At 33.0% G+C, this 23,226-nt stretch overlaps 1 protein-coding gene across 1 annotated transcript in view; it reads left to right on the top strand.

Moving 5' to 3' along the window:
• MICU1 (mitochondrial calcium uptake 1) overlaps positions 1-23,226 on the top strand; it is a 156,695-nt gene that overhangs the window by 26,363 nt on the left and 107,106 nt on the right. Inside the window, 2 exon segments of the mRNA XM_014556251.2 lie at positions 7,508-7,551; positions 15,332-15,343. Of these exon segments, the coding sequence (XP_014411737.1) occupies positions 7,508-7,551; positions 15,332-15,343 (56 nt within the window).

The following is a 23,226-nucleotide window of genomic DNA, read 5'->3' on the forward strand; positions in this document are numbered from 1 at the left end:
AAGAGACCCATACCAAGACACATTATAACTTAAGTGTTAAAAGTTAAAGACAAGAAGAGACTCCTTGCAAGAAGCAAGAGACAAACAACTTATTACATACAAGGGAACCTGCATAAGGCTATCAGCAGAAACTTTGCAAGCCAGAAGGGAGTGGCATGGTATATTCAAAGTACTGAAAGAAAAAAAAAATGCCAAGCAAGAATACTTTACCAGCAAAATTGTCTTTCAGAATTGAAGGAGAGAGAAATAGTTTTCCAGACAAGCAAAAGCTAAAGGACTTTATCGTCACTGGACTGGCCTTACAGGAAATACGGAAATTACTACTTTAAGAAATGAAGGGGCTATAATTAGTAATAAGAAAGATATGAAAGTATATACAGTGAACATATTTTTGAAACATTTTTGTGCTAATGTTTTCTCCCCCAAAAGAGAAGTTCCTTCAGTACAAAGACCTAGTCTTCTACTTTTTATATTAGTTTCCTGCTGTGATGCTGAGCGGAGAGTAGATGTTGGTCAGCGACAATGAACTCCCTGTTTCTACATGGCCCATGAGCAGAGAATGTTTTTTACACTTAAAAAAAATCAAAAGAGGAATATTTTGTGACACCTGAAAATTCTATGAAACTCAAAGTTCAGAGTCCGTAGAAGGAGGTTTATTGGAACACATCCACTCTCATTCATTATGTGTTGTTCACGGCAGTGTCTGTGCTACAACAGCAGAGTTGAGAAGTTGCAATAGAGGCTATATGTGGCCTACGAAGCCTATAATATTTACTATCTGGCCTTTTACAGAAAAAACATTTGCTGACTCCTTGTGGAATAATAAGAAACATATATATCGATCTCTGCTTCTGGTTCCTGACACAGAGCTCCTAAAACTCTTGTGAATAAAGTGCTAGGCACTACCCAGCATATATTCATCTTACAGTGATGACAGAGGTACAAGAAGGCAAGTCAGTCTCAGAAGTCCATTCCTCTCCTGTCCTCCTTCTGTCCTCCTTCTCCTTTATATTTTATCCCTGAAATGGAACCAACTTATAAATAGGTATTAAATTGGACTTAGAATTTTTTTTCCAAATATACAGAGAATAAAGAAAATAATAGAGAATATTTTTGTAGCCATTACTTGATTTTCTTGAATTTTAGTATTTACCCATGTTCATTTCAGATTTTCATTTTTAATTATTTTGAAAATAAAACCTTACAGTTATGGTTGAAAACCCCATGCATCACTCTGAAAACTCATTTCACTCCCTTTCTTCTTAGAGGTAACCACCTTCCCTAATTTGGTGCTTACCATTCTTATTGACGACTATAACATTCACATATATCCATCCAGGGGGTGATTATATTCATCTCCCAGCATTGGCATTGGACCTAGCTATGTAATTTCCTCTGACCAAAGAAACGCTAGCAGAAATTTTACGCAGTATGTTCAAGCAAAAGCTTTAAGACTCAGTTTGTGGTTTACTATGTTCTCTTTTACTTCTGCCATGTTCCAGTAGAGATTGCTGCCCCATCAGTCTGGGCCCCAGATTTAATACCATGTGAAGTAGCGCTACAGCCAGTATGATAGATAGGTAGCATGAACACTGTTTAAAACCTTCTTTGTTGTAGCCACTGAGATCTTAAAGTTCTTACTGCAGCATAACCTAGCTTTTTCTAGCTGCTTCATTTCTCATGCTTTTTTTATGTTTAATATTCTGTGTATGTTTATATGTTTATTGATACAGATAGCTGTTGTTCTCTTATTTTCTGCTTTATAGCTATGTATATCAGTTGTATAAACTTATGTAAATAAGCCAGTACTTAATTCACCCATGTTCACGTAGATGACCATTGCCAATTTTATCAGTCAGCTGTTGCTGTGTAACAAACAATTGTATAAAATGTCAGTGGCATAAAACAACAAGTATTTATTTAGCTTATGCATCCGCAGGTCACATGAGGTGTGCTCTGCTGATCTCAACTTGCCTTGCTTTGTAGATAGGCTAAGGTTTGGCTGATCTAGGCTAGGTCAGCTCTGCTTCATGATTTTGTCAGATCTGTCAGTCTGTTCTATGTGTTTCTCATGACTTTTTAGACCAAAGGGCTGTCTAGGAAATAGTCTTCTCATAGTGTTGGCAGAGGTGCAAGAAAGCAAGTCAACTTCAGAAGTTCATTTTAAGGATCTGTTCATGTTATAATTGTTAATATCCCATTGGCCAAAGCAAATCACATGCCTAAGCCCAAAGTTAGAGGATTTTCCATGGAGGTCAAGGAAGAGGAAGTGACTATTTGAGGAGAAAAAATCTAATATGGCAGTGATTTTACTATTGCAGACCATACTGCAGTGAACATTCTTCCATATGCAAGAAGTTATTTTCAACATACATACCTGGAAGTTGGACTTGGTGGCCCATAGGGTACGTTCCTTTTCAAATTTGCTAAACATTGCCGTATCCAGAGTAGATATAATAGTTCACATTTTCTCCAAGAATGTATGAGTTTCCTCCTCTGCATTCCTGCTAAGACATGGTATTGTCAGACTTAAATTTTTAGCAATCTGATGGGAGTGAATTATATCTTTGTGGTTTTGTTTTGCGTTTCACTTGCAACTAGTAAAGCTTATCATCTCTGAATATTTATTGACTATTCACATTGTCATGTCTATGAAATGCTTATTTATCTTCTCTACTCACTTTTCTATTTGATTTCTTTGGGGTTCATTAAAGTATTATATGTTTTTTCTATTGAAATCTGTCATATATTGCAGGTATCTTTTCCTAGTCTGTGGCCCATCTTTTAATTTTGTTTATGGTAATTTTTTAATATACAGAAGTTGCTACTGATTTCATACATATCAGCCTTCTCCTTGGTAGTTTGTACTGTCCTTTTTAACTACTTTATTTGAGGTATAATTAACATAGAATAAACAGCACATACTTAAAGTGTTTGATGAGTTTTGATATACTAATTGCATATATATACTAGTGAAAGCATCAGCACAGTCAATATAATTAACATATTCATTACTCCCTAGAATTTCTTCATACCCATTTGTAATCCTTTCTTCCCACTTTTTCCTACCCTCCAAATCCCAGGCAACTACAGATCTGTCTTCCATATCCTTACTGATTTTCTGTCTACTTTCTCTGTCAATTACTGAGAGAAATGTGTTAATCTCCGACTTTATTTGTGGATTTGTTTATTTATCCTTTCAGATCCATCAGTTTTTGCTTCAAATATATTGAAACTCTCTTATTAGGTGTGTACATACCTCAGATTATTCTGTTTTGTCTTCTTGGTGAATTGACCCTCTTATCATTATAAAATTGGCCCTCTTTATCATTGCTTAATACTTTTTTGCTCTGAAGTCCATATAGTCTGATATTTATGTAGCCACTTTTTTTTAATTCACTTTTCCTGATACATCTTTTTCCATCGTGTTACTTTAACCTACCTATAATCGTTGTATTTCAGATGGGTTTCTTATGGCCAACATATAGTTGGATCTTGTTTTTTATTCAATATCACAGTTTCTACCTTTTAATTGATGTTTAGATGATTTATATTTAATGTAATTATTGGTATGTTTGGATTTAGGTATCCATTTTATTATGTTTTCCTTTTTTATGTTTCTCTTTTACCCTTTCCGTGCCTTATTTTCAGATTCTTTGAAGATTTTTAATATTTCATTTTAATTGATTTGGAGAGGGGTTGACTATATTTCTTTGTATATCTTTAATTTAGTGGTTGCTGTAGGGATTATAATGTACACAGTTAACTTTTCTTCATTTACTGAGAATTTATATTTTGCTGCTTCAAGTGGAATATAGATATCTAAGCACGATAAAGGTTTCTCCCCAGTTTATGGTAGAGTGTCATATATGTTACATATACATATGTTGAATGCTCTGCCAGTCATTGTTTTAAGTTTTAATTTCAACCGTCATACATAAAGAACTTAAGAAGAGAAAATAGTCAGTTATATATATACAGATAGTAACAATTTCTGTGACTCTTTCTTTATTCCTTAAATTCCATATTTCCCTCTGGTGTCATTTCCTTCCTCCTTGAAAGATAGAACATCTACTGGTGATGAATTCTCTTAAGATTTTTTTCATCTGAGAATATTTTTTTTTTATCTTCATTCTTGAAGAATATTTTCACTAAATAAAGAATTCTAGGTTGGAGTTCTTTCCTTTTAGCACTTTAAGCTGGCTGCTTCAAACAGTTTTTTCTTTGCCTTTGGTTTTCAGCTGTTTGATTTTTTTTAAATGTATCTCTTGTGTCTGATGAACTATACTTTCTTTTGCTGGCTTACATTAGCTAAAATTAATTATTTTAATAAAATTTTAGGGTAATTTTTAGGATAAAGCCTAATATTAAACTGAAAAAATGAATCTCTAAATTTTTGAGAGATAGCTGTGACTTCTTCAGTAAAATTATATAGAGTTTCCATTTACCTAAACTCTAATTATACATATTGAAATGATATATTTGATTCAGTTTCACTTTTGTCTTTTGTCAGAATGAGTTGCTGTAATCTTTAAAACAAGTCTTCTGTTAAATGTTCACTCTGAAGCTTAAACTGAAACTGTTCTTACAGTATTTTCTGCACATTTACATTACTGTTGGTGTGGACTCAAGAAGATAGGCAACCGCTATAATTAAAATCAGAAACAGTCATTTAATCCTTCTGAGTATCAGCTTTCTCATTAATGAAAAGGGGAAGTTAGTGTTTAAATCACTCCTATTAGCATTAAATGACTGTAAAAGTTCTTTGAAGAGAAGTCTAGGATTATAGCAAGTACCCTCGCTAGCTAGGGAAAACAGCATACATCCAGGGTTTTCCCAAAGAATGAAGGTGAAGAAATGAGAGGGGAGTCATCTGATTACATATTCAAACTACACATGGTGTTTTGTCTCCTTTCATTCTCCATATTCTCTCTCCCCTCAATAACTGGGTCTATTAGAATCTCAAGAGGAGTAGTGAGTGAGGATAGCATGAATTATTTCATCCATCCACATTTCCCACACTCCACCTCTAACTGCATTAAGAACTGATCCAATCCAACCATCTACTTAATTTGACAGGTAAAGACATCTAAATATAATAAGATAAAATAGTCATTTCTTCCAGCTTGAAATTATGACTCTCTTGGCCTACTTTGTGTCTGTATTTGCTTATAAATGACAGGAATTCTCACTATGTGCCAAGCTGTCCTTACATGCCTCTCCTTCTTTCAGTTTTTTTGGCAAATGCACATAGTAAAATATTTTCCAAACTATAGTGAAGAGAATTCAATGAAAAACACAAATCTGTTCCAACTTCTCCACCCTCCCAGCTATGTCACAGATACAATCAGTTTAAAAATTTTTAAGTTAACTTTTGAGTTCTTTGGGATTTGACCCTAATAACTTGAAATGTGGCTAGTCTGAATTGAGGTATATTATGATTGTAAAGTATACACCAGATTTTGGAAACTTAGTATAAAAAAAAATGTAAAATATCTCAATAAGTTTTATATTGATTACATGTTTAAATAATGCTATTTTGGATATACTCAGTTAAATAAAATATATTATTAAAATTTACCTTTTTTTTTTTACTGCTCTAAAGATGGCTGTTAGAAAAAATTTAATTATGCATGTGGCTTACATTTATTGTTCACATTATATTTCTGTTGGAAAGTACTGCTCTAATTAGTAAGCATATATTTCTCTTAGTTGATGTACCAAGTTTTACTCATGAGATATCTGATCGTAGTCTGATTGTCATTCCTTTGTAAAAAATTAGAAAGGTTTTCTTCTGGTAACTCTGTTCTTGGTATTCTGAAATTTCACAAGCATACACTGAGTTAAAGTAGGTTTTGTTCATTTTGCTTAAATAAGCCCTTTTAATTTGTGTCACTCTTCAACTCTGAGAAATTTTCTGCAATCCTTTTTGGATTATTTCCTCTATTTCTGAATGAGAAAAGGTCTTGTATGGCATCAGACCTTGTATTGAGTCTCTGTTTTTCTATAATTCTCTCATGTTTTATATTTTCCATTCTGTTGTCTTTTAGGCAGTGGTCCTGGAAGATAACCTTTTCCTAATCTTTTGACAGTATATTAAGAAATAGGGGGAGATAGGCAATCATAGTTTTGTCTACAACTCTTTCTTGTTCTCTGTTCTTTTATCATAGACGCATGTTCTGCCTTGAAGACTGTGATATCTTTGTGAATGTATGTGAGGTTTCAAATTAGATTTGTTTTTAAAGTTTCCTTCTTTTTCCTGATTTATCTTTCTTTTGCAGTCAATAGTTCGTTTTGTTCAGGGCAGACTTCCAGAAGGTGAAGCACTTTTTAGATAAGGAGACTGTGTAACCAAATGTGTGGAAGTAGAAATATAAAAAGCTTCCTCTGGGAGCAGTGATAATCCAATCATTGTAATACTGTGGGCATTATGAGAGGGCCTGGACTAGCATGAATAAAGTGAGAACTGAAAGGAAAAAACTGAGTAATTACTCAAGAAAAATAAGTATAATTGCGAACTGATTTCTCCACTTTAGAAACTCCCACAGCACCCTCTTATTGAACTAATTGTGTGCAGCCCTGTAATACTACTTATTATATGCATATATCTTTCTAACTAAATTATGACTCTTCAAGGCAGGGATTGTATCTTACTCATTCAGGTTTTTTTTATGAATTCATTGAAGCAGTATTCCAAGTGCTGGGATGAAGCAGTAGGCAGAGACAAAAAATCCCAGCCCTCAAGAGCACTTAATATATTTGCTTTTATCTTTCACAGTGCTTAGGATTTTACAATGCTAGGGATTCCCAATTTTTTTTTTTTGACATTTTTCTTTCTTGTGTGTGTGTGTGTGTGTGACATTTATTTACTTTAATTTATATTTTGGTCTGGTGGAGATAATTAGGTTTACTTATTTATTTTTGAAGGCAGTACTCGGGATTGAACCCAGGACCTTGTGCATGCTAAGCTACCACTTGAACTATACCCTCCCCTGGATTCCCAACTTTAAATTTATTATTTAACCCACCATTAAGATGGTCTATTTGTATCTGTTCAGGTGTGTTGCAAAATGTCTTCTGATACTAAACTCTTCTCTCTTTAACTTCATACAAAAAATTATTATGCATTCAGATTAAACTAATATCACTCATCTTATTTAGAGGTAATATATCATTTTGATGGAATGTAAAGAACACACCTGAGAAGAGCCCAGTGTCCTAGTTTGGTTCTACTGTTAAATAGGTTTGCACATGAATTTTTACCCTCTTTATCCTCGCAGAGCTTCACATTCTCATATGTAAAATGAAAGATTGATATCTTTTAGCGATGACACTTTGAGTCTGAAAGTGGGGCACAATTTTTATTTCTGTGGCGTTTGAATAATGTTGTGATTAAACCACCTAGTACATTTAATTGAATGACTAGAAACAAAACTAAGAGCTGTCATTTCATGTTTTACTCAAGTTACAATCAGTGACTAAGTATTGTTTTTTTTCTCTTTTACAGACTTGGGTCTGGATCAATTTACAATAAAGCGCTTTGATGGAAAGGTGAGTGAACTCTGACACTCCTGAACTGTATATCCTGTTGTTTACTAAGATTTCCAAGTTCCTCTAGAATAATTCGTGAGAAATTTCTGAATACCTGTTTATCTTATCAAAAAAGCATGTTGCTTAGGTTGGGAGGCCTGTAAGTGCCTGCAGATGCTTCTACAGAAAGAATCAAGCAGAAAGTTCTTCTGTGTTTTTCCATATAAGGTAATACTCATGGGTTGTCTGCTGTATATATTAAGGGCTAATTCAGTGTATGTTGACGTTTGAGTTTTAATTCGATCGCCATTGTAAAGGTGAACAAGCCTCCCAATATTACATTTGCTTTTCTTATAAAAACACCCATCCTTTGTGAGTCTATGGCAATAATCCTAACTAGAAAATTACAGAAGTCCTTACTAGTACTTTTCTTTTATAACAATTATGAAGACCACCATCAAATATGCATATAAATTTGCATTATACTTACTTTGAATTCTTTAGTTGATGCCTGAATAAATCATATAATAAATCATTCTTAAGTATAAAAAATGAAACTTTCAATTTTATTATCTCAAAGCAGTCGGTTAAACATGTCTTTCCCTTTCAGGCGGAATTCTCCAAAAAGAAAAAGAAAATATTACACAGGGTCATAAAGAAAAGTAAAAGTTCAATTTTAAAGAGGAGGAAGAAAGCTCAGCAGGAAGAAGAGCAAGCCCGAGGTGGCTCTATAAAACTTAAAGAGAAGGAAATCAAAAGGAAAATCATCAAGTGGCTGAAAAAGGCAGGATTACAAACAAGGGTCTAGATGGGTAGAAACCAGGCTTAGTAGAAACTGATCTTGCAGGAATGTGACAATCCTGCATCATTATGCAAAACCACATGTACTGGTAAGGTGAAAATATAAGTGCTGAGGTCTTTTGCACATGTGGAAAGAACGAGTGGCTGCCTTAAGAGTTGAGAGATCTCAGCCAAGGCTTCCAGCCTAAAAATTACCATTTCTTTTCAGGTGGCACAGTGCCTCCATCTATGGGTATCCTCTTTTTAAAGTCACATATTCTATAAGAAAGAATGATCAAAAAGGAAGGGCATTTAGATACTAGGGGACCCAAGTTCAGAGTCCTGGCTATGCTTTGAGGCTGCCACATCTTCTCTCTGATCCTTGGTCTCTCTGCTTTATGTATGATAAAATACCATATTCATGTAAGGCGTTAGTACAGACACTGATGTCAGATTCTGATTTCAAAGTCTCTGGCAGATCAGGCCTGTCTTATCTGTCTTTATGTCACTCAGAGTCCAGAGTATGCCTGGCACATAGGAGGTAACCAGTAAATGTTTGATGACTTGGAAAGAATCAACTAGTCAATCACATATTTCTTGGAGGTATGACTCATTAAGATGCTAATATAGCGCCTTATTTGCATTTTTTTGTTTTCCATTCATTATAAGATAGAGTAAAATGCAATAAAACATTAAAGTATTTATGTACCCATCTTGCTATGGAGACAAAAATGGCAGTGCTTCTATGTTTGGAAGGCAATCTTAACAGATTATAGTTGGAAATTTTTATGCACTGAAGCATAACATTCTGAAATCAAAGTAGGAAAGGCAAGATTTAAGGATATCAGTATATCCTGTTTGAAAGCATGACTTGTATGAAAGCCAGGCATATGTTGACTTCCTTTAGGGGAACAGGCTCTGAAAGGACAGAGGAATGGGATACTTAGGTTAGGAGGTGTGGAACTGAGCCAGTGAGCCAGTGGCCAGTTAGCTCATCCCCTAGCAAAGAGGGGTCCCTTTCATCCACCTCATCATGTTTAATTCCTTTGCCAGGTTCTTCATTTAAATCCTGTATTGACTTCCATCAAATATATTATTACAGTTTTATTTTGAAATGAAGGTTATGCTTCCTAAATAAGATTCTTAAACTGAGTTCACCTCTAGTTTATGTCTTTATGAATTGTCTTTTATTTCATATGAAGTCTAAGAAAGAAGTTTCTATACTGTTTTTAAATCTTACATAATGAAGAGTATAGATTTCATTCAGTGTTTAATCACTTTAGTAGTTTTTCCAGAAATTTTTGCCAAGTATGAAGTCTTTCACTTGATAGCTATAAGAGTCAGTGCTTATTCAATTCTTGATTTTATTTTCCTTTGAGTCTTCATGACTTTTTTGTTCTCTCAGTCAGAAAATCTTAATTCTTACATAGTAGTTTCCAGAGTATATATAAATCCTAAGATAATTTCCTATTGAAAAAACAGATTTATGTGGTAATTATAGTAAATTTTATGCAAGATGGTTAGAAATTTAGTACAAAGTTAACACGCTCGAGGAATTTCCTTTCAAACTTTGATTTTTAAATGGGTAATTTTTTCTTTCTTTCTCTCTTTTTGAACTTGGAAGATGTTATGAACTGCTTAGAGAAATATTTAATCCCATCCTCTCATTCCCCTATTGTTTTAACATTCAGCACACCTTTAATTAAACCCATCATTTGACCAGTAAGAAATATTAGCTTATTTTATTGCCTTCTAATTGAGTTGCACTTTTGCCTTTTTGTCATTGAAAGCAAGAACAAATGTAGAGTAATATCATTTTCCTGGGATGTTTTCTCAGATACAAAGTAGAAAAGAATGGCCCAACTGATAATGATAAATAATTGATTTTTTACTTTGATACTTGTCATCTTTTCTCCTGTTCTTTTTGACTAGAAAATTCCCGAGAAGTAAATGAAACATTCCTGTTTCAACTGATCATCAGTGAAACTGAGTTTGATTAAGTAGCTTTTGAATTTGGGGGAGGATCTTTTTCCAGACCCCATCACTACCTTATGTTAATGTACACTCATCCCTTACTCTAAGGATCTTAGCAATTTCCTTTGTAGAAAAGTCATGCAGTACATTTTATTGGCACTTGCATCATTTATTCATTTCAAAACTATCTAACACAGGCCTTGTATAAAGAAGCTAGTCAGTGGCCTTTGGTTTTAAGAATGTATTTTGTACATAAGTGATATTTTTTAAAATATTCAGAATTAGGTTTAAAAGTTTAAAAACTTTACAGCTTGAAAAAGTTCACATTTTCTATTAGAGAATACTTGAAAATCATTATAAATAGAGTATTAGCACTGTTATACAGACGGTAATACAAAATATGGTCTGACTTTTGTTTTAATGTAAAATGTCATAGATTTTTTTTAAATGCACTCTCCCCCTACAATATCCATGCATTTCTCCTTATGACTTGTTAATGCAGTCATTTCATGAATTTTGGATTATTTCTTTAATGAAAACTGTATTTCTTCTGGGTTTAATTTTTATCATCCAATTATTGGTCTATAAAACAAAGTATAGTTTCTAAGTGGAGTCTATTTTACATAATCGTCAAATATTCATTCATTTGATCACTTAGTTGCTGTGCTTTGTTGGTATGGTTTATCTCAAGTGGTTTACACCCTTAATTTTTCTGTTTCTCACACTCCTTTTTTTCCTTGGCATACCACAGACAGAAATTATATTATATATTTTCTGTTCCTGTTGCATATAATAGACAACCTTCATCTCAAACACTACCTTTTTTTTTATAAGTTACAGTAGAAAACTGTGTGGTCTAGGTAAAAAATTGTTCCTTAAGCAAATAATACCAGTATTCCAGGGGACTGACCCCATCAGTTCTCTTCTCTCTTTTAAAAGCTTTAAAATTCATACTCTTTTTAAAGTAATAACAGATTGCCTATTGAAACTAATTGTCCATCATTATCATTACACCATGTATTTCTTCTTTAGAAAATAAATTTTTTATTCTTTTCCTCCCTGCAAGTTCCCTTTTCCCTCAACCTCTCCATGAACATCTCAGAAAACATGCCCCTGAAATGAGTTTTTTCATTATTGTGATTACAGTCCCCTTAGAATCTCTCCTAATTTGGAAGAAAGAATTAACATGTGTTTTATTTCCATCTCCTTTATAATATCTACAAGAGTATTTGTTTACATGAAACAGGAGAACATTTTACATCAAATTAAAATGAAATGTGTCCACATTAAGATGAAAGCAATAAAAGTATGGCCAAAACTTAAAAAAGAAAATACTTAGCCAAATGCTTTTAGTTGTTTTCTAGGTAAAAGTTCTTTTAAAAATATTGATAAATGAACTTTAATATGCCATTCCCTTTAGGGGAAAGTCTGTGTTCCCCTAGGGTAGTGTGGGCACATTTTATCTTGTCATATAATACTCTTAATGCTTTATTTGAATTGTGATTATTTACTTCATATCACAGATAAAATGAGTTGAAATAAGGTCAAGTATAATATGACTACTTGATAAGTATTGTAAATTATATAAGAGATTTCCTGTCTTCTAAGAGTGAAATGTATTACAGATCAAGGCAATGTAAATTAGGAGAGAGGGACTGCAGTTCTCCTGGGACAGAGTTTAGCAAATCTTCACATTCATATGAGTTGCTTTAATTTTGCTTAAATTTATATAGCAGGTTTGATGTTCTTATGAATTCTGCATTGCTAATTAATTAGGCACATCTTTCTCTCGCTCTTTTTTTGTTTGTTTGTTTCCAGAGACTTGAAACCAGTTGATTCTAAATTCTTGGTGAATTCATATCCAGATTTTTCATTGATAAATATGAATATATGGATAGAATTTTATTGCTTTTGCTCCATTTTTTTTGGATCCAAGTTTCCATTTGCCCCATCAGTATCATCTTTAGAGCATAGTATTAAAATGAAATGTGTATTAGTATCATTTCATTTTAATTAGTATTAAAATGATACACACATATCACTTGTGTTCTCTTTCTTTTATAATAGGAAAGTTCTTGCCTTAAAAAAAGTTTAACAGCAGGGAAATATAGCCTTTTTTTTTAAATAACCCTGAATGGAGTATAACCTATAAAAATATTGAATCGTATTTCACATGTGAAACTAATAAAATATTGTACATCAACTTTACTTCAATAAAAAAAAAATTCTATAAGTGTAAAGATTTCAAGAGGATACATAGAGTATTTCAATTCTTTGAAACCTGAAGTTCTCCACAAATATTTCATAGTTACATATTATTTTAAGGGTGATAATTTAGCCCTTTAAAAAAAAACCTTATTAACATACTTAGTCATTGGTTGTCAGTAGCTTATTTTTCCAGTTGAAAGTAAAATCTCTAAATGAAAAATGCTTGACTCTATTTGTCTCTTGAAGGAATTACTACTACTGCTACTACTAATAATAATATGAAAAAGAACAGTTGGAGTTTTTTGAGTATTATGTGCCAAGCACTGTTCTAAATGCTTACACATAGCTCTGATCCACACAGCCACTCTTTTAGATAGCTTACTATTCTTATCATTTTACAAATAAGAAACTAAAGTACATAAAAATTAAGTAACTTAACTTTTTTATTTTTTGACCTAAGATCATACAATTAGGAAGTGGTAGAGACAAGATTCCAAATTGGTAGTCTGGCTCCAGTGTTCACCATCTTGATACCACCTTTCATGTATCTGAGCTGTCGGTCTATATGATCTATTTGTAAATAGAATTTCTCTTGTTAAACTTTCGTTTCACTAACAATGCTATTTGTGCAAAAAACAACTTGGTGTTTCACTTTGTTTTTGCTAAGAGTGTTGACGTTAATTTTTTCTGCTTTGATAAAGTATAGCTGGAAGCCAATATTAACCTGAGAAACCACATAGTATTTCATTTTAAAGAAAGAGAACATGAGATATACAAATTTTAATACCTGAATTTAGAAATTAGAATTTTAACTTCACTGTTATTTACTCCATTGTTTTCTCATATGCCATGAACATCAATTGGCATTTTGAAAAATGCTGTGTCCTTTTTTTTTTTTTGATTGAAGCCATCACTCTTAAAGTGAACACTGTCATCTATATTTAGAAAATTGTATCCTGGCTCATTGTAATCAAGGTAGTAGAGTATTATTTCGTTACCAACTACTTACTCTTTCAAATGTTGATTGGGTGTATGTTAAATGTAGCATCATTTGAATGGAGCTACTCATAGTAAGACGAGCAAAAGTTTAAAATGTAATTACGTTACCAAAGTGAAATCAGCATTTCAGAAAAATCCTTTGACACCTATTGTAATTTTCTGTTTTATTTTTAGTCTCAGATTTTTTCATCTTCCTTCTTTCCCACCCAAATTCTTTAAATTATTTTAAAACTATTTTCTCATTTTTCTCTATTCTTACAAGGTAGTAATTTTAGTTCTTTTGTACACACTACACCCCTCAGAAAATCTGGTTTTGGTGTCTGAAATATTTCACAAGGGATTTCCAATTTGAACATCTCAGTATTTGACAGCTACATGTAAGTGATTAGTAGATGTTATAAGTATGCTGAATTGAATATGAAAAATACAAAATTATGGATTGCTGTGCTGCTTACTGTGTTATAGCACAGGATGAAGAGAGTGTGACTTTGGACATAGGCAGTCCTATATTCAGATATGTATGGACTCTGCCACATACTTGATGGATAACTTTGGGCAAGAGGCCACTTAACCTCTCTGAGCGTCAGTTATCTTCTGTAACTATAAAATCAGGACAATAGGCAAAGTCTCTGGCTCTACAAATGACAGCTATTTTGAATGACTTTGAGCCCTTTACTCAATTTATGAAAGGAGTTACCTGTTATCATGTATATTATCATCTTTCTTGGTTTGTATGAAATGCTACAGAAAAGCATACCCTCTTTGTAATTGCTCTTTTTGTTGTTCTTTCCTTCCCAGTTAAATCAGCTATAAAAATCTTCTTGTGCTATCTTTGTAATGAGCAGTTTGCCAAGATTAAATAGCTAGTCCGTGAACTGAAGAGAGACCTCTGGTTTGATTTCTCGTATCTGAGCTGTCCTGTGTTCACACTGTTTCATCTCACCCCAGTGCTGTAAAATCCTTTGGGCTTCTGTCATATCAGTCCTAGCCTTAGGCTTGTAAATTGCTGATAGCATATTTTTCAATCAAGAACTTTTATCATGCTACAAAGCTTGGTTTCAGAAATATGGTAAGTTCAGGTCAAGTTTTATTTTACAGCCAGTGTAGTTATTTGTTGAAAAAAAATCTTTAAAAGCATTTGATATTTGAAAGTTTTTTTACAGGGGAATCCAGCTAAATTAGCTAACCTAAACTGCTTCGTCAAATGCCAGCTTTCATGATGGCTCGCTTTTTATTACTAATGTGAATAATACTTTATTTAGTGCAGCATAATTTTGCAAGAGACTTGTTTCTAAATAGTCATTCTGAACTCTTCCTTAGAGTAGTTATTAATCCTCTAAAGTCATCTGAATTTTGTTGCCTGTATGTTAAATATGGGTGGTAAAGCAACAAATTTGCCATGAAGTTAAAAAATAGTATATCATGAAATGATAGTGAGACATCATAGGAAACCTTAATTAAAGAAATGGTTTGACTACCCATGAAAAAAAGTTAAATGTTTGCTTTTCCTTTTCTTTAAGAAACAGGTAATTATTCATGTGTTCTCTTTATATAGTAATATGAAGTTTTTCTGTAATTGTATGTTTTTATTTTGAGGAGGTTAGGAATTGGGTTATTGGGGGTTTTGTCTTGTTTTGTCTTACTGTACCTAGCAGATAATATGTAAAACATTTCTATGTATTTCTCATTTCCTGTTTCCAAGTGTTCAGTGTTTTTATTACAGATCATAATTTGTCCTTTATATGTTACAGTATCTTGTGATATATATATTTAATTTGGGAGTTTTTATTCATATAATCAAACAATGTCAATTTTTTTCTTTTCCTCATCTTCTGATCAGGATTTCTGGCAGGTACCGATTCAGCAGCATGTGCTTTAAATTAATTAATGTTTCAAAACCTATAGTAATGCTTCAGGGACAAAGGTTCAGTGCATGCTCATGTCCTTTCCCTCTCCCTTCAGAATGGTTCAGTTCCTGTCATTTTAAATTAACATACTTTCTCTTTAATATGACGGTTCAAACACTGTACAAGTCCTTGAGAATATAGTACCTGGCATAATTTAAAAGGATATTTTAACATTATGTGTCACACAAAAGGTCAAGAAACTGCTTTAATCATTGTATAAGGGATACTCTGTTAGTTGGGTCATTTAAATAGTCTTAGTAGGGATGCCATGTTCCTAGTTGAACGGTAACAGGAATGGTGAGACAACAGTAACTTCAAGTGAAAAATGGGCAGGTTTTTTTTTTTCTTTTGAAATTTCTCAAATAATAAATACAGATAAGCAGTTGCTTAGTTGCACTCTACTCAGTAAAAATGGCTTAAGGGGAAACAGATGGAATATTTAGAAAGACTTTGCACTTTTGAGCTAATTAACAACTTCTGCTTGGAAAAGCAAGCAAATACATGGAGAAAATCATGAAAAATAATACATATATTGTAAACTAACAAAGAATTTCAAAGACACACCTAAGAAGTACTTTTAAAATTGATCTTTGAAGGCTTAAACTCTTTAATTTATAAACTACTCAAATGTATTCATTAAAAACATTACTCTTGCAATTTTAATAAAAATATAAGCTAACTGAATTAGAACATCTTTTTGTTTAAAACAGTTAATTATATAGTTAATGAAGATCACAAAGTGCTCTTTATTTTTATAGAACATTTTTCCTGTGCTTCCTTCTTCTTAAAATGGTACATACATATTTTTTGTAGTCTCCTTACCAAACCCCTAAACCAATCATCCTGTTACTGGTGTAATGGATTATCTTACCTTTGCCTTTAACTGTATTCTGAAACAAACCAACAAATGCTTAAATAATTATGTGAAAATAATTTATAGATAATTCCAGTATCAATGTTTCTAATCCTAGAGATTTTGTTTTAGAGTAACTATGGCACAACCATCATGCAGAGTTCAAAGGAGAGTACATCAAATGAGATGCTAACACCTGTGACTGAGGAAAGCCACTTCCAGTTCTCTGGTTACAGGAGGACAGCTTATAGGAGGCAACCAAAAGCTCTCCTTTCCTTTGATAATTGTATGGTTTATGGCTTACAGATTTTAAATGACTTGCCTCAGATAGGTGGCCTTACCTAGACAGTGAAGAGAAGAGAAAAGTAGTATGATTTGGTAAGGGCTTGAAAGTCTCTGGAATCTGCAGGTTTGAGTAGTCAACTCCCACAGTTGACAAAGAGCACCAGTCTTCTTTAAACTTTAACTATTGAATGTAATATCCTTTGTTGATCAAGGATTCAAAATCAAGTTTTACTGTGTTCTTAATGATATCTTGTTAGTAATTATTTTATATTTAAAATGATACTGTTTTTCTTAGAATAGGTAGTGGGAGGATTGCTTATCTATATTGGGTTCTTATAAATAACACTCATTTTGGTGACACTAGTATACATCTTTTAAACTTCCAAAAGTAAATGAGCAGTTACTTTATAGAAGAGGGCTTTCTTGCTTGTTTCCTTACAGAGATTTGTCCTTTGCATGCTAAGTTCCTATTGCCTGTGGGAAGGCTGGAATCATTTTGTTTTTCTGGTAGTATAGAGTGCTCTTCTTCAGATGCAGCTTATGAATGGTGTCAGTACTTACTCTGTTGCTGTGAGGAGTATCCGTAATGTCTCTTTCCAGTCTCTGAGTTCCACCACTACTAAAGTCTGTTGATTTAACACATGTGTTTGATTATTCAGATTGAAGAAAGAAACAATAGTATAATCATTAAGTGCTTCCAAGGAGGGTGTAGTTTACTTGGTTGTCTCAAATATTAAGAATTCTATTAAGATGTCTTCAAATATATTGTTATTTCAGATTTTGTTGTTTGAATTTGGGATCAACTGTGAGCCCATTTGATTTATCATTGTTGATTTGAAAGCATAAACATGGCTAAGCATTACATTTGCAACACCTTGTTTAGCTTTTCCATCATAAAACCAGATTTGAAATTCACTTTGATATAAGAGGACTTGGTTCCAAACTAACTTCCTTTTTCTTACTATTTTAGCACAAATATTCTAACATGTTTTAAAGGTACACAAAGTTCTCTGAAAGCTACTTGAAACATTTTACTTCTCCTTTTGATAAAAATAGGTTCTCAACTTAAATCTGTTGATGACCTCTGGTTGCAGACAATGTATGAGGATAGTCCTTGGTTTGCATACTTGTCTTTGCTATGATGCATTTTTTTTAAAGTTCTCAACTTAAATAAAAAGCTTCTCCAACTATTAACTAATTGACATCTATTAATTAAGAAGAATATAAAGAACCATTACATTCTTCTAGTGATTCTCATTTTGAAAATGATTAAAATATGCATTTGAACAAATCAGGGCATAAAAATATGATGTGTACTCACATCATTAACTAGATTGTCCTCTTCAACTTCAAGATAAATGAGCTAATACAAGCTAAGCCTCAGGGTTAATATTTTACAATAATAAACTATGTTTTGCTCCAGAAATACTCAGTCCCCATTAACAATTTCAGAAATTGCAAACAGTACAGATACCTGGTGTATTTTTGTTCATTTGATACAATACAACATATATAGGTTCGTGGCATGGGTTCTGGACTCAGTCCATCACCTGTCCTGCCACTTTATAGCACTGTCACCTTGGGCTTCTTAATTAACTTCTCTAACACTCAGTTTTCTCATCTGTAAAGTGCAGATAGTAGTATCATCTGCCTTGTAGAATTGCAGTGAGATAATGCAAGTGCTTAGCACAATGCCTAGCAAAGAATATGCAAACTGTAATTTTTAAATTCTTGATATATTTTTAACTGTCAGTGGTAGTGAAGAGATACCTATAAATGTTTGATTTTAAAGTGATTTAAAAATTCTTCATCTAAAGGGTTTCCTGGAAGATAATAGTTACTAGAACAGTATAAATCAAGGGTATGAATGGCAATCCTCAGAATGAAACTCTTTTATTTTTGTTCTTTTGATCCATTTTCTCTTGTAATAACTTTTTCCAAATGTGAGAAAGTGAAATACTATACTGACTTATTTTTCAAAATTTGCATGTGAGGTTATTTTTCCATGAAGTGACAGAAAAGTGTTTTCTAACCCGTGTGACTGAAACCAAGACTGCTGCAGAGCCCAGGACAGTTCTTTTCAGCACTGATTGATTTGAGTGGCCATCTTTCAAAATTAAATTCTTAGATTTAGGTAGCAGATAATCAGTAATGGCAAAACATAGATTCTCCTACCTGCTTTGAAGCAAGTGTGCAGGGATAATGTGGTAGAAAATAATAGAGTTGATGATTTTCCCCTTTTAGGATTTTAATAACACCTCATCAGATAGTGAGGATCAAAATAAATCATTTCAATAAAGTTGTGTAACTTCATTGAAATTAATGCTATCTATTCTAGCAGACTTTTGAATTTTTATCATTGCCTTAATCAAATCTTCTACCACTTTTTTTTAAAGCATCTTCATTTATATCCATATTCTCTATAGCCACCTAGTTAATGAAATAGGAAAACATTTGTATTGTAGGTATTTGGAGTTGTTCTCAGAGCTAAAGTGGTTAGAATTGGGACTGAAAAGAGAATGGCTTTCTGGCAGAGTGAAATTTCCAGGATCTTAAGCATTCACCTTCCACTGTTTGTTGCACAGTAATTTGTGTCTGTTGCCTCAAATGCAGTAGTAATAACTTTAAAAAGGTTGCAAACACTGAATCAGGAGAAAAAATCATAAATTACTCTAAATTAGAAACACCTCAATTTAATTTTTATTTAACATCTCCCCAAACTACCTTTCTGCAAGTTCGGGTGTGGGATGAGAGGAAAAGAGTAACACGTATTTTAACTGTGCAACATTTCCTGTTTGACTGAGAATAGTGATTGTTTAAGATTGATATCTTACACAAGGCTTTGGCATCTATGCACCAACTAAACAATAAAGTGTGAGCATTAATTGCATGGGAAAATTGCTGAATTTTTCTCTTAACACCGTTCCTCCCTGCCCTGACCCCAACCTTAGGTAGAAATACTATTTATCATTTGGAAATGATGTCCTGAAATTGCATCTTCTGAAAGAAGTATATTATTATCAGTAATTTGGTTTTGAAGTGCAACCTCAGTTATTTCTTGAGGGATTTAGATAGGCTTTGAAATGTATTTCACAAATATGGAGAAATGTTAATATTAAAACAATCCAATTAGTTCAGTCTCAAAGGATGACATCTTAATTAAAATAGTCAAGCTGTGTTCTTTATCAGATTTTCTATATGCCAGAGATGTTTTGAGATTATAGATGATGTCTTAGTATCTATTTTGCCAGCATAGTCCATAGACTTCTATTTGATAGAAAAAGTTTATTTCAAGCTGTAGGACTTGAAAAGTAGATCTTAACTAGAATGAATAATGAGGTTAAACTTTTAGATTTAACTTTTGTCTTTGGCTTTATCCAGTTGAGTCCTAAAAGAAAATTATTGGCCCTATTTTTATCAACCTTTTCAACAGCATTCACTGTTTAAGCACAGTGACTATTAACAAGTTTGAATCTTGCCTGGAAACCCCAGCCCCAGGGCTCCTGATGGTAAATGTAACTTTAGCCAGATGTTTTATCAGTTTTTGTGATTAGTCAGAAACCAGAATGTGTATGCTTTAGCACAAAGACATCCTGGTAAAACAATTGAGGTTTTAGAGTGAGAAGTGTAGCAATTACACGTCTGTAGGGTATGATTTGCTATAAGTTTACTCTTAAGTCTTTCTGCTTATCTTAAAAATAGAAAGATTCAGGATATGGTATAGTTGAGATCAATACTGGAACGCTTAGGGGGTTATTAATTTTTTTGTCTCTGCTTGAGGTCAGTAATTTGAATGTTTTAAAATATAAGATCTAAGACTAGATCGTGTAGATGAATGGTAAAACAGTTAAATTTCATTTAAGTCAGTGAGCATACTGCTTTGAAGTATTTTGCATAATGTTAGTATACTGCTCTGTAAGGTATCTGCAAATACAATTTCTTTTTAAAATACCCAATTCGGTTTAATTTTCAGCATATACACTGAAGTAACTGCTAAAATCTTACTTCAGGAACTTTAATATGAAATAAGTTTCTTTTAGACCCTTACTATAATTTTTTTTACTGAACATGTACTACTTAATCTCACATTATATGGCCTTTCAAAGGAATTGGAATCTATTCTGTTTGTTTTGACTTTTATGTACAGAGATTTCTTCCTTTAGTTCATCTTATTATGTTTATTATTTATATTAAATTTATTACTGATATTGAATTAAATTCAAATCATTATGATAGTTTTCCTGTTAAAAATACATATTAATATAAATGTTCATTAGTAACAAAAAATAAAAATAACCACCTCTGAGACAGAGAAAATGAACATTATTAATAATCTGTTAAGTAAGATTATGTTTTCCTTTGACTGTGCATCCCTGTCACCCCTGAAATGTCTAAGTGGTATTTTCTTAGGACAAAAATGACTTAAAATTTGGTCAAAGATGAAACATTATCCAAAAGTTTAAGTGAAGGAGTAATTTACTTGACATTCTCAACTTGTGAAATTAAACATGGATAAAGTTTTTGGATTAAGAAGTAATAACCAAAAACCTTTCTTCCACTTCCTTCTTTGAATCACGATTTTCCATTTTCAGCATACCTTGGTGCTTTAAAAATGTATTATCAAATTAAATCTCTGTCTTTTCACAAATTCTCTTATGTGCCATGGATGTTTGATTTGAAGATACCATATATGGTAGAATCGGGCCTTTGATTTTAAAAAGCCAGCTAAGAAACATCCATATAACACAAAATAGTCTAAAAATTGATTTTCCAATAACTCCCATTTTCCAAATTTTGACATATTTATTTGATTCTCCTCCTAGCCATAAATAATTTGAGGGATAAGGTTTGATAGTTTTGTGACAATTTTGGTGTTTGTGATTAATATATGTCATGAATTTTATTAAGAATCATCTGGAGTTTTGGATACTCGAAAACCCACTTACAAATTCTCAGAGTTAATAAATAGTTATGTAATCCTAAATGTACCTGAACTACTCTTTGACAAGTGGGTGCCTCAGAAAATATAATAAAGTAATTTCTCTCCGTCTCTCCTTCTGCCCCCACCCCACCTCCAGAAGCATGGAAGAACAGTACAGACCTTTACCAAAGAATTAGGAGATTATGTTGCACAGAGCACATCACAAAGCATGGCTAATTTTAAAATCCTCTTTAAGCATCTTTCTCATTTTTAAGGAGCTACTGCAAAACACATTCTCTGTTCTTTCTCTCAAACATATGCATGCACACATATGCTCACACGCTTTCTCTTTCCTCTGTTTTCCTGACTTTCTATTCCTGTCTGGTCACATCTCCTTCCCCTTTTTGGTTCACCTTTCTATGGTCCTTCTTCCTTCTAAATTTTTTCTTCAAGATGTCTTTTTCAACTTTTTCTTATATAGAGCAATGTGGCCTTGCTTTGGCCTCCCCTGCTCCCCATCACTCTGCTCAGTATAGCAGAGGTCTCATACATAGCCCCACGAACAGAGGTATTTTCTCCTTTAGAGGACTAAGGGTTGCAAACATGGACGTATCCTATATAATACAGTAGAAGAGGGATGCCTTCCTGGAGAAAATCACACTAACTAAATTAGCATTGTAAAGTGTCATTATAAAATTGCCCTTTGGAGATATGTTCTGATAGTAATTCTCAATCAATATACAATTGAAGGTCTGTTCAATGACATCTCTATTATTTCAGCAGACTTTATAATCACCGTAGTGGTGGAGGTAGCTGGACTTTAACCATGACCCCAAATGCATCTCATGCAGAGTCTCTCAAACTGCCTTTTTAACCATTCATATAATTCCATGTTTATTTATACTTTAAAAAACAATTATATACTTTGCTGGTAATCAAAAAACCTTCAAAAGAAAATGGGCTTCTAAAGTCAGAAACTATCAAAGAAGAGTAGGTGCACACTTACATGGTAAATTGATTTTTAACAAAGGTGCCAAAATAATTAAATGGGGAAAGGAAGGTGTTGTCAACAAATGGTTTAAAAACAACTACATATCCATATTTTAAAAAATAAACCTTACCCCTTACTTCCCTATACACAAAGTTCATTTGAAACTGGTCATAGACCTAAATATAAAGTCTGTAAGTCTTCTAAAAAACATAAGAATATTTTTATGGACTGGAGATAGGCAAAAATTTATTAGATGGCATATAGAAAGCAATAACCATAAAGGAGAAAATTGATAAATCGAATTCATAAATGTTAAAAACTTCTGATTATTGGAATAAAATAGATATAAGCCACAGACTAATGGAATATACTTTTAATACATATGTTTTACTATGTTACCTGTTGCTTAGTAACAAATAAATACAAAGATTAGTGGCTTAAAACAGTAATTATCATTTCTTGTCTCTCATGCTGTCTGTGATTAAGGAATTTGGGAGCAGTCTGACTGGGTGGTTTTGGCTCAGGTTTTTTCATTAAATTGCAGTCAGATGTTGGGTAGGGCCTTAATCAGCTACCTTGACCAAAGATGGAAGATTGATTTCTGATGTGGCTCACTCAAATGGCTGGTAAGATAGAAATGACTAGGGGGGAGGGGAGATGGCTCAGATCATCTCCCTATAGGCTCTCCACAAGCCTTTTTGAATGCTGTGTTCAAATGGCAACTGGCGTCCCTCCAACAGAGCAAGGTGCCTTTAATGCCATATTATGCCTTAGCCTC

This window comes from Camelus ferus, chromosome 29 (genome assembly GCF_009834535.1).
Source record: "Camelus ferus isolate YT-003-E chromosome 29, BCGSAC_Cfer_1.0, whole genome shotgun sequence".
NCBI lineage: Eukaryota > Metazoa > Chordata > Mammalia > Artiodactyla > Camelidae > Camelus > Camelus ferus.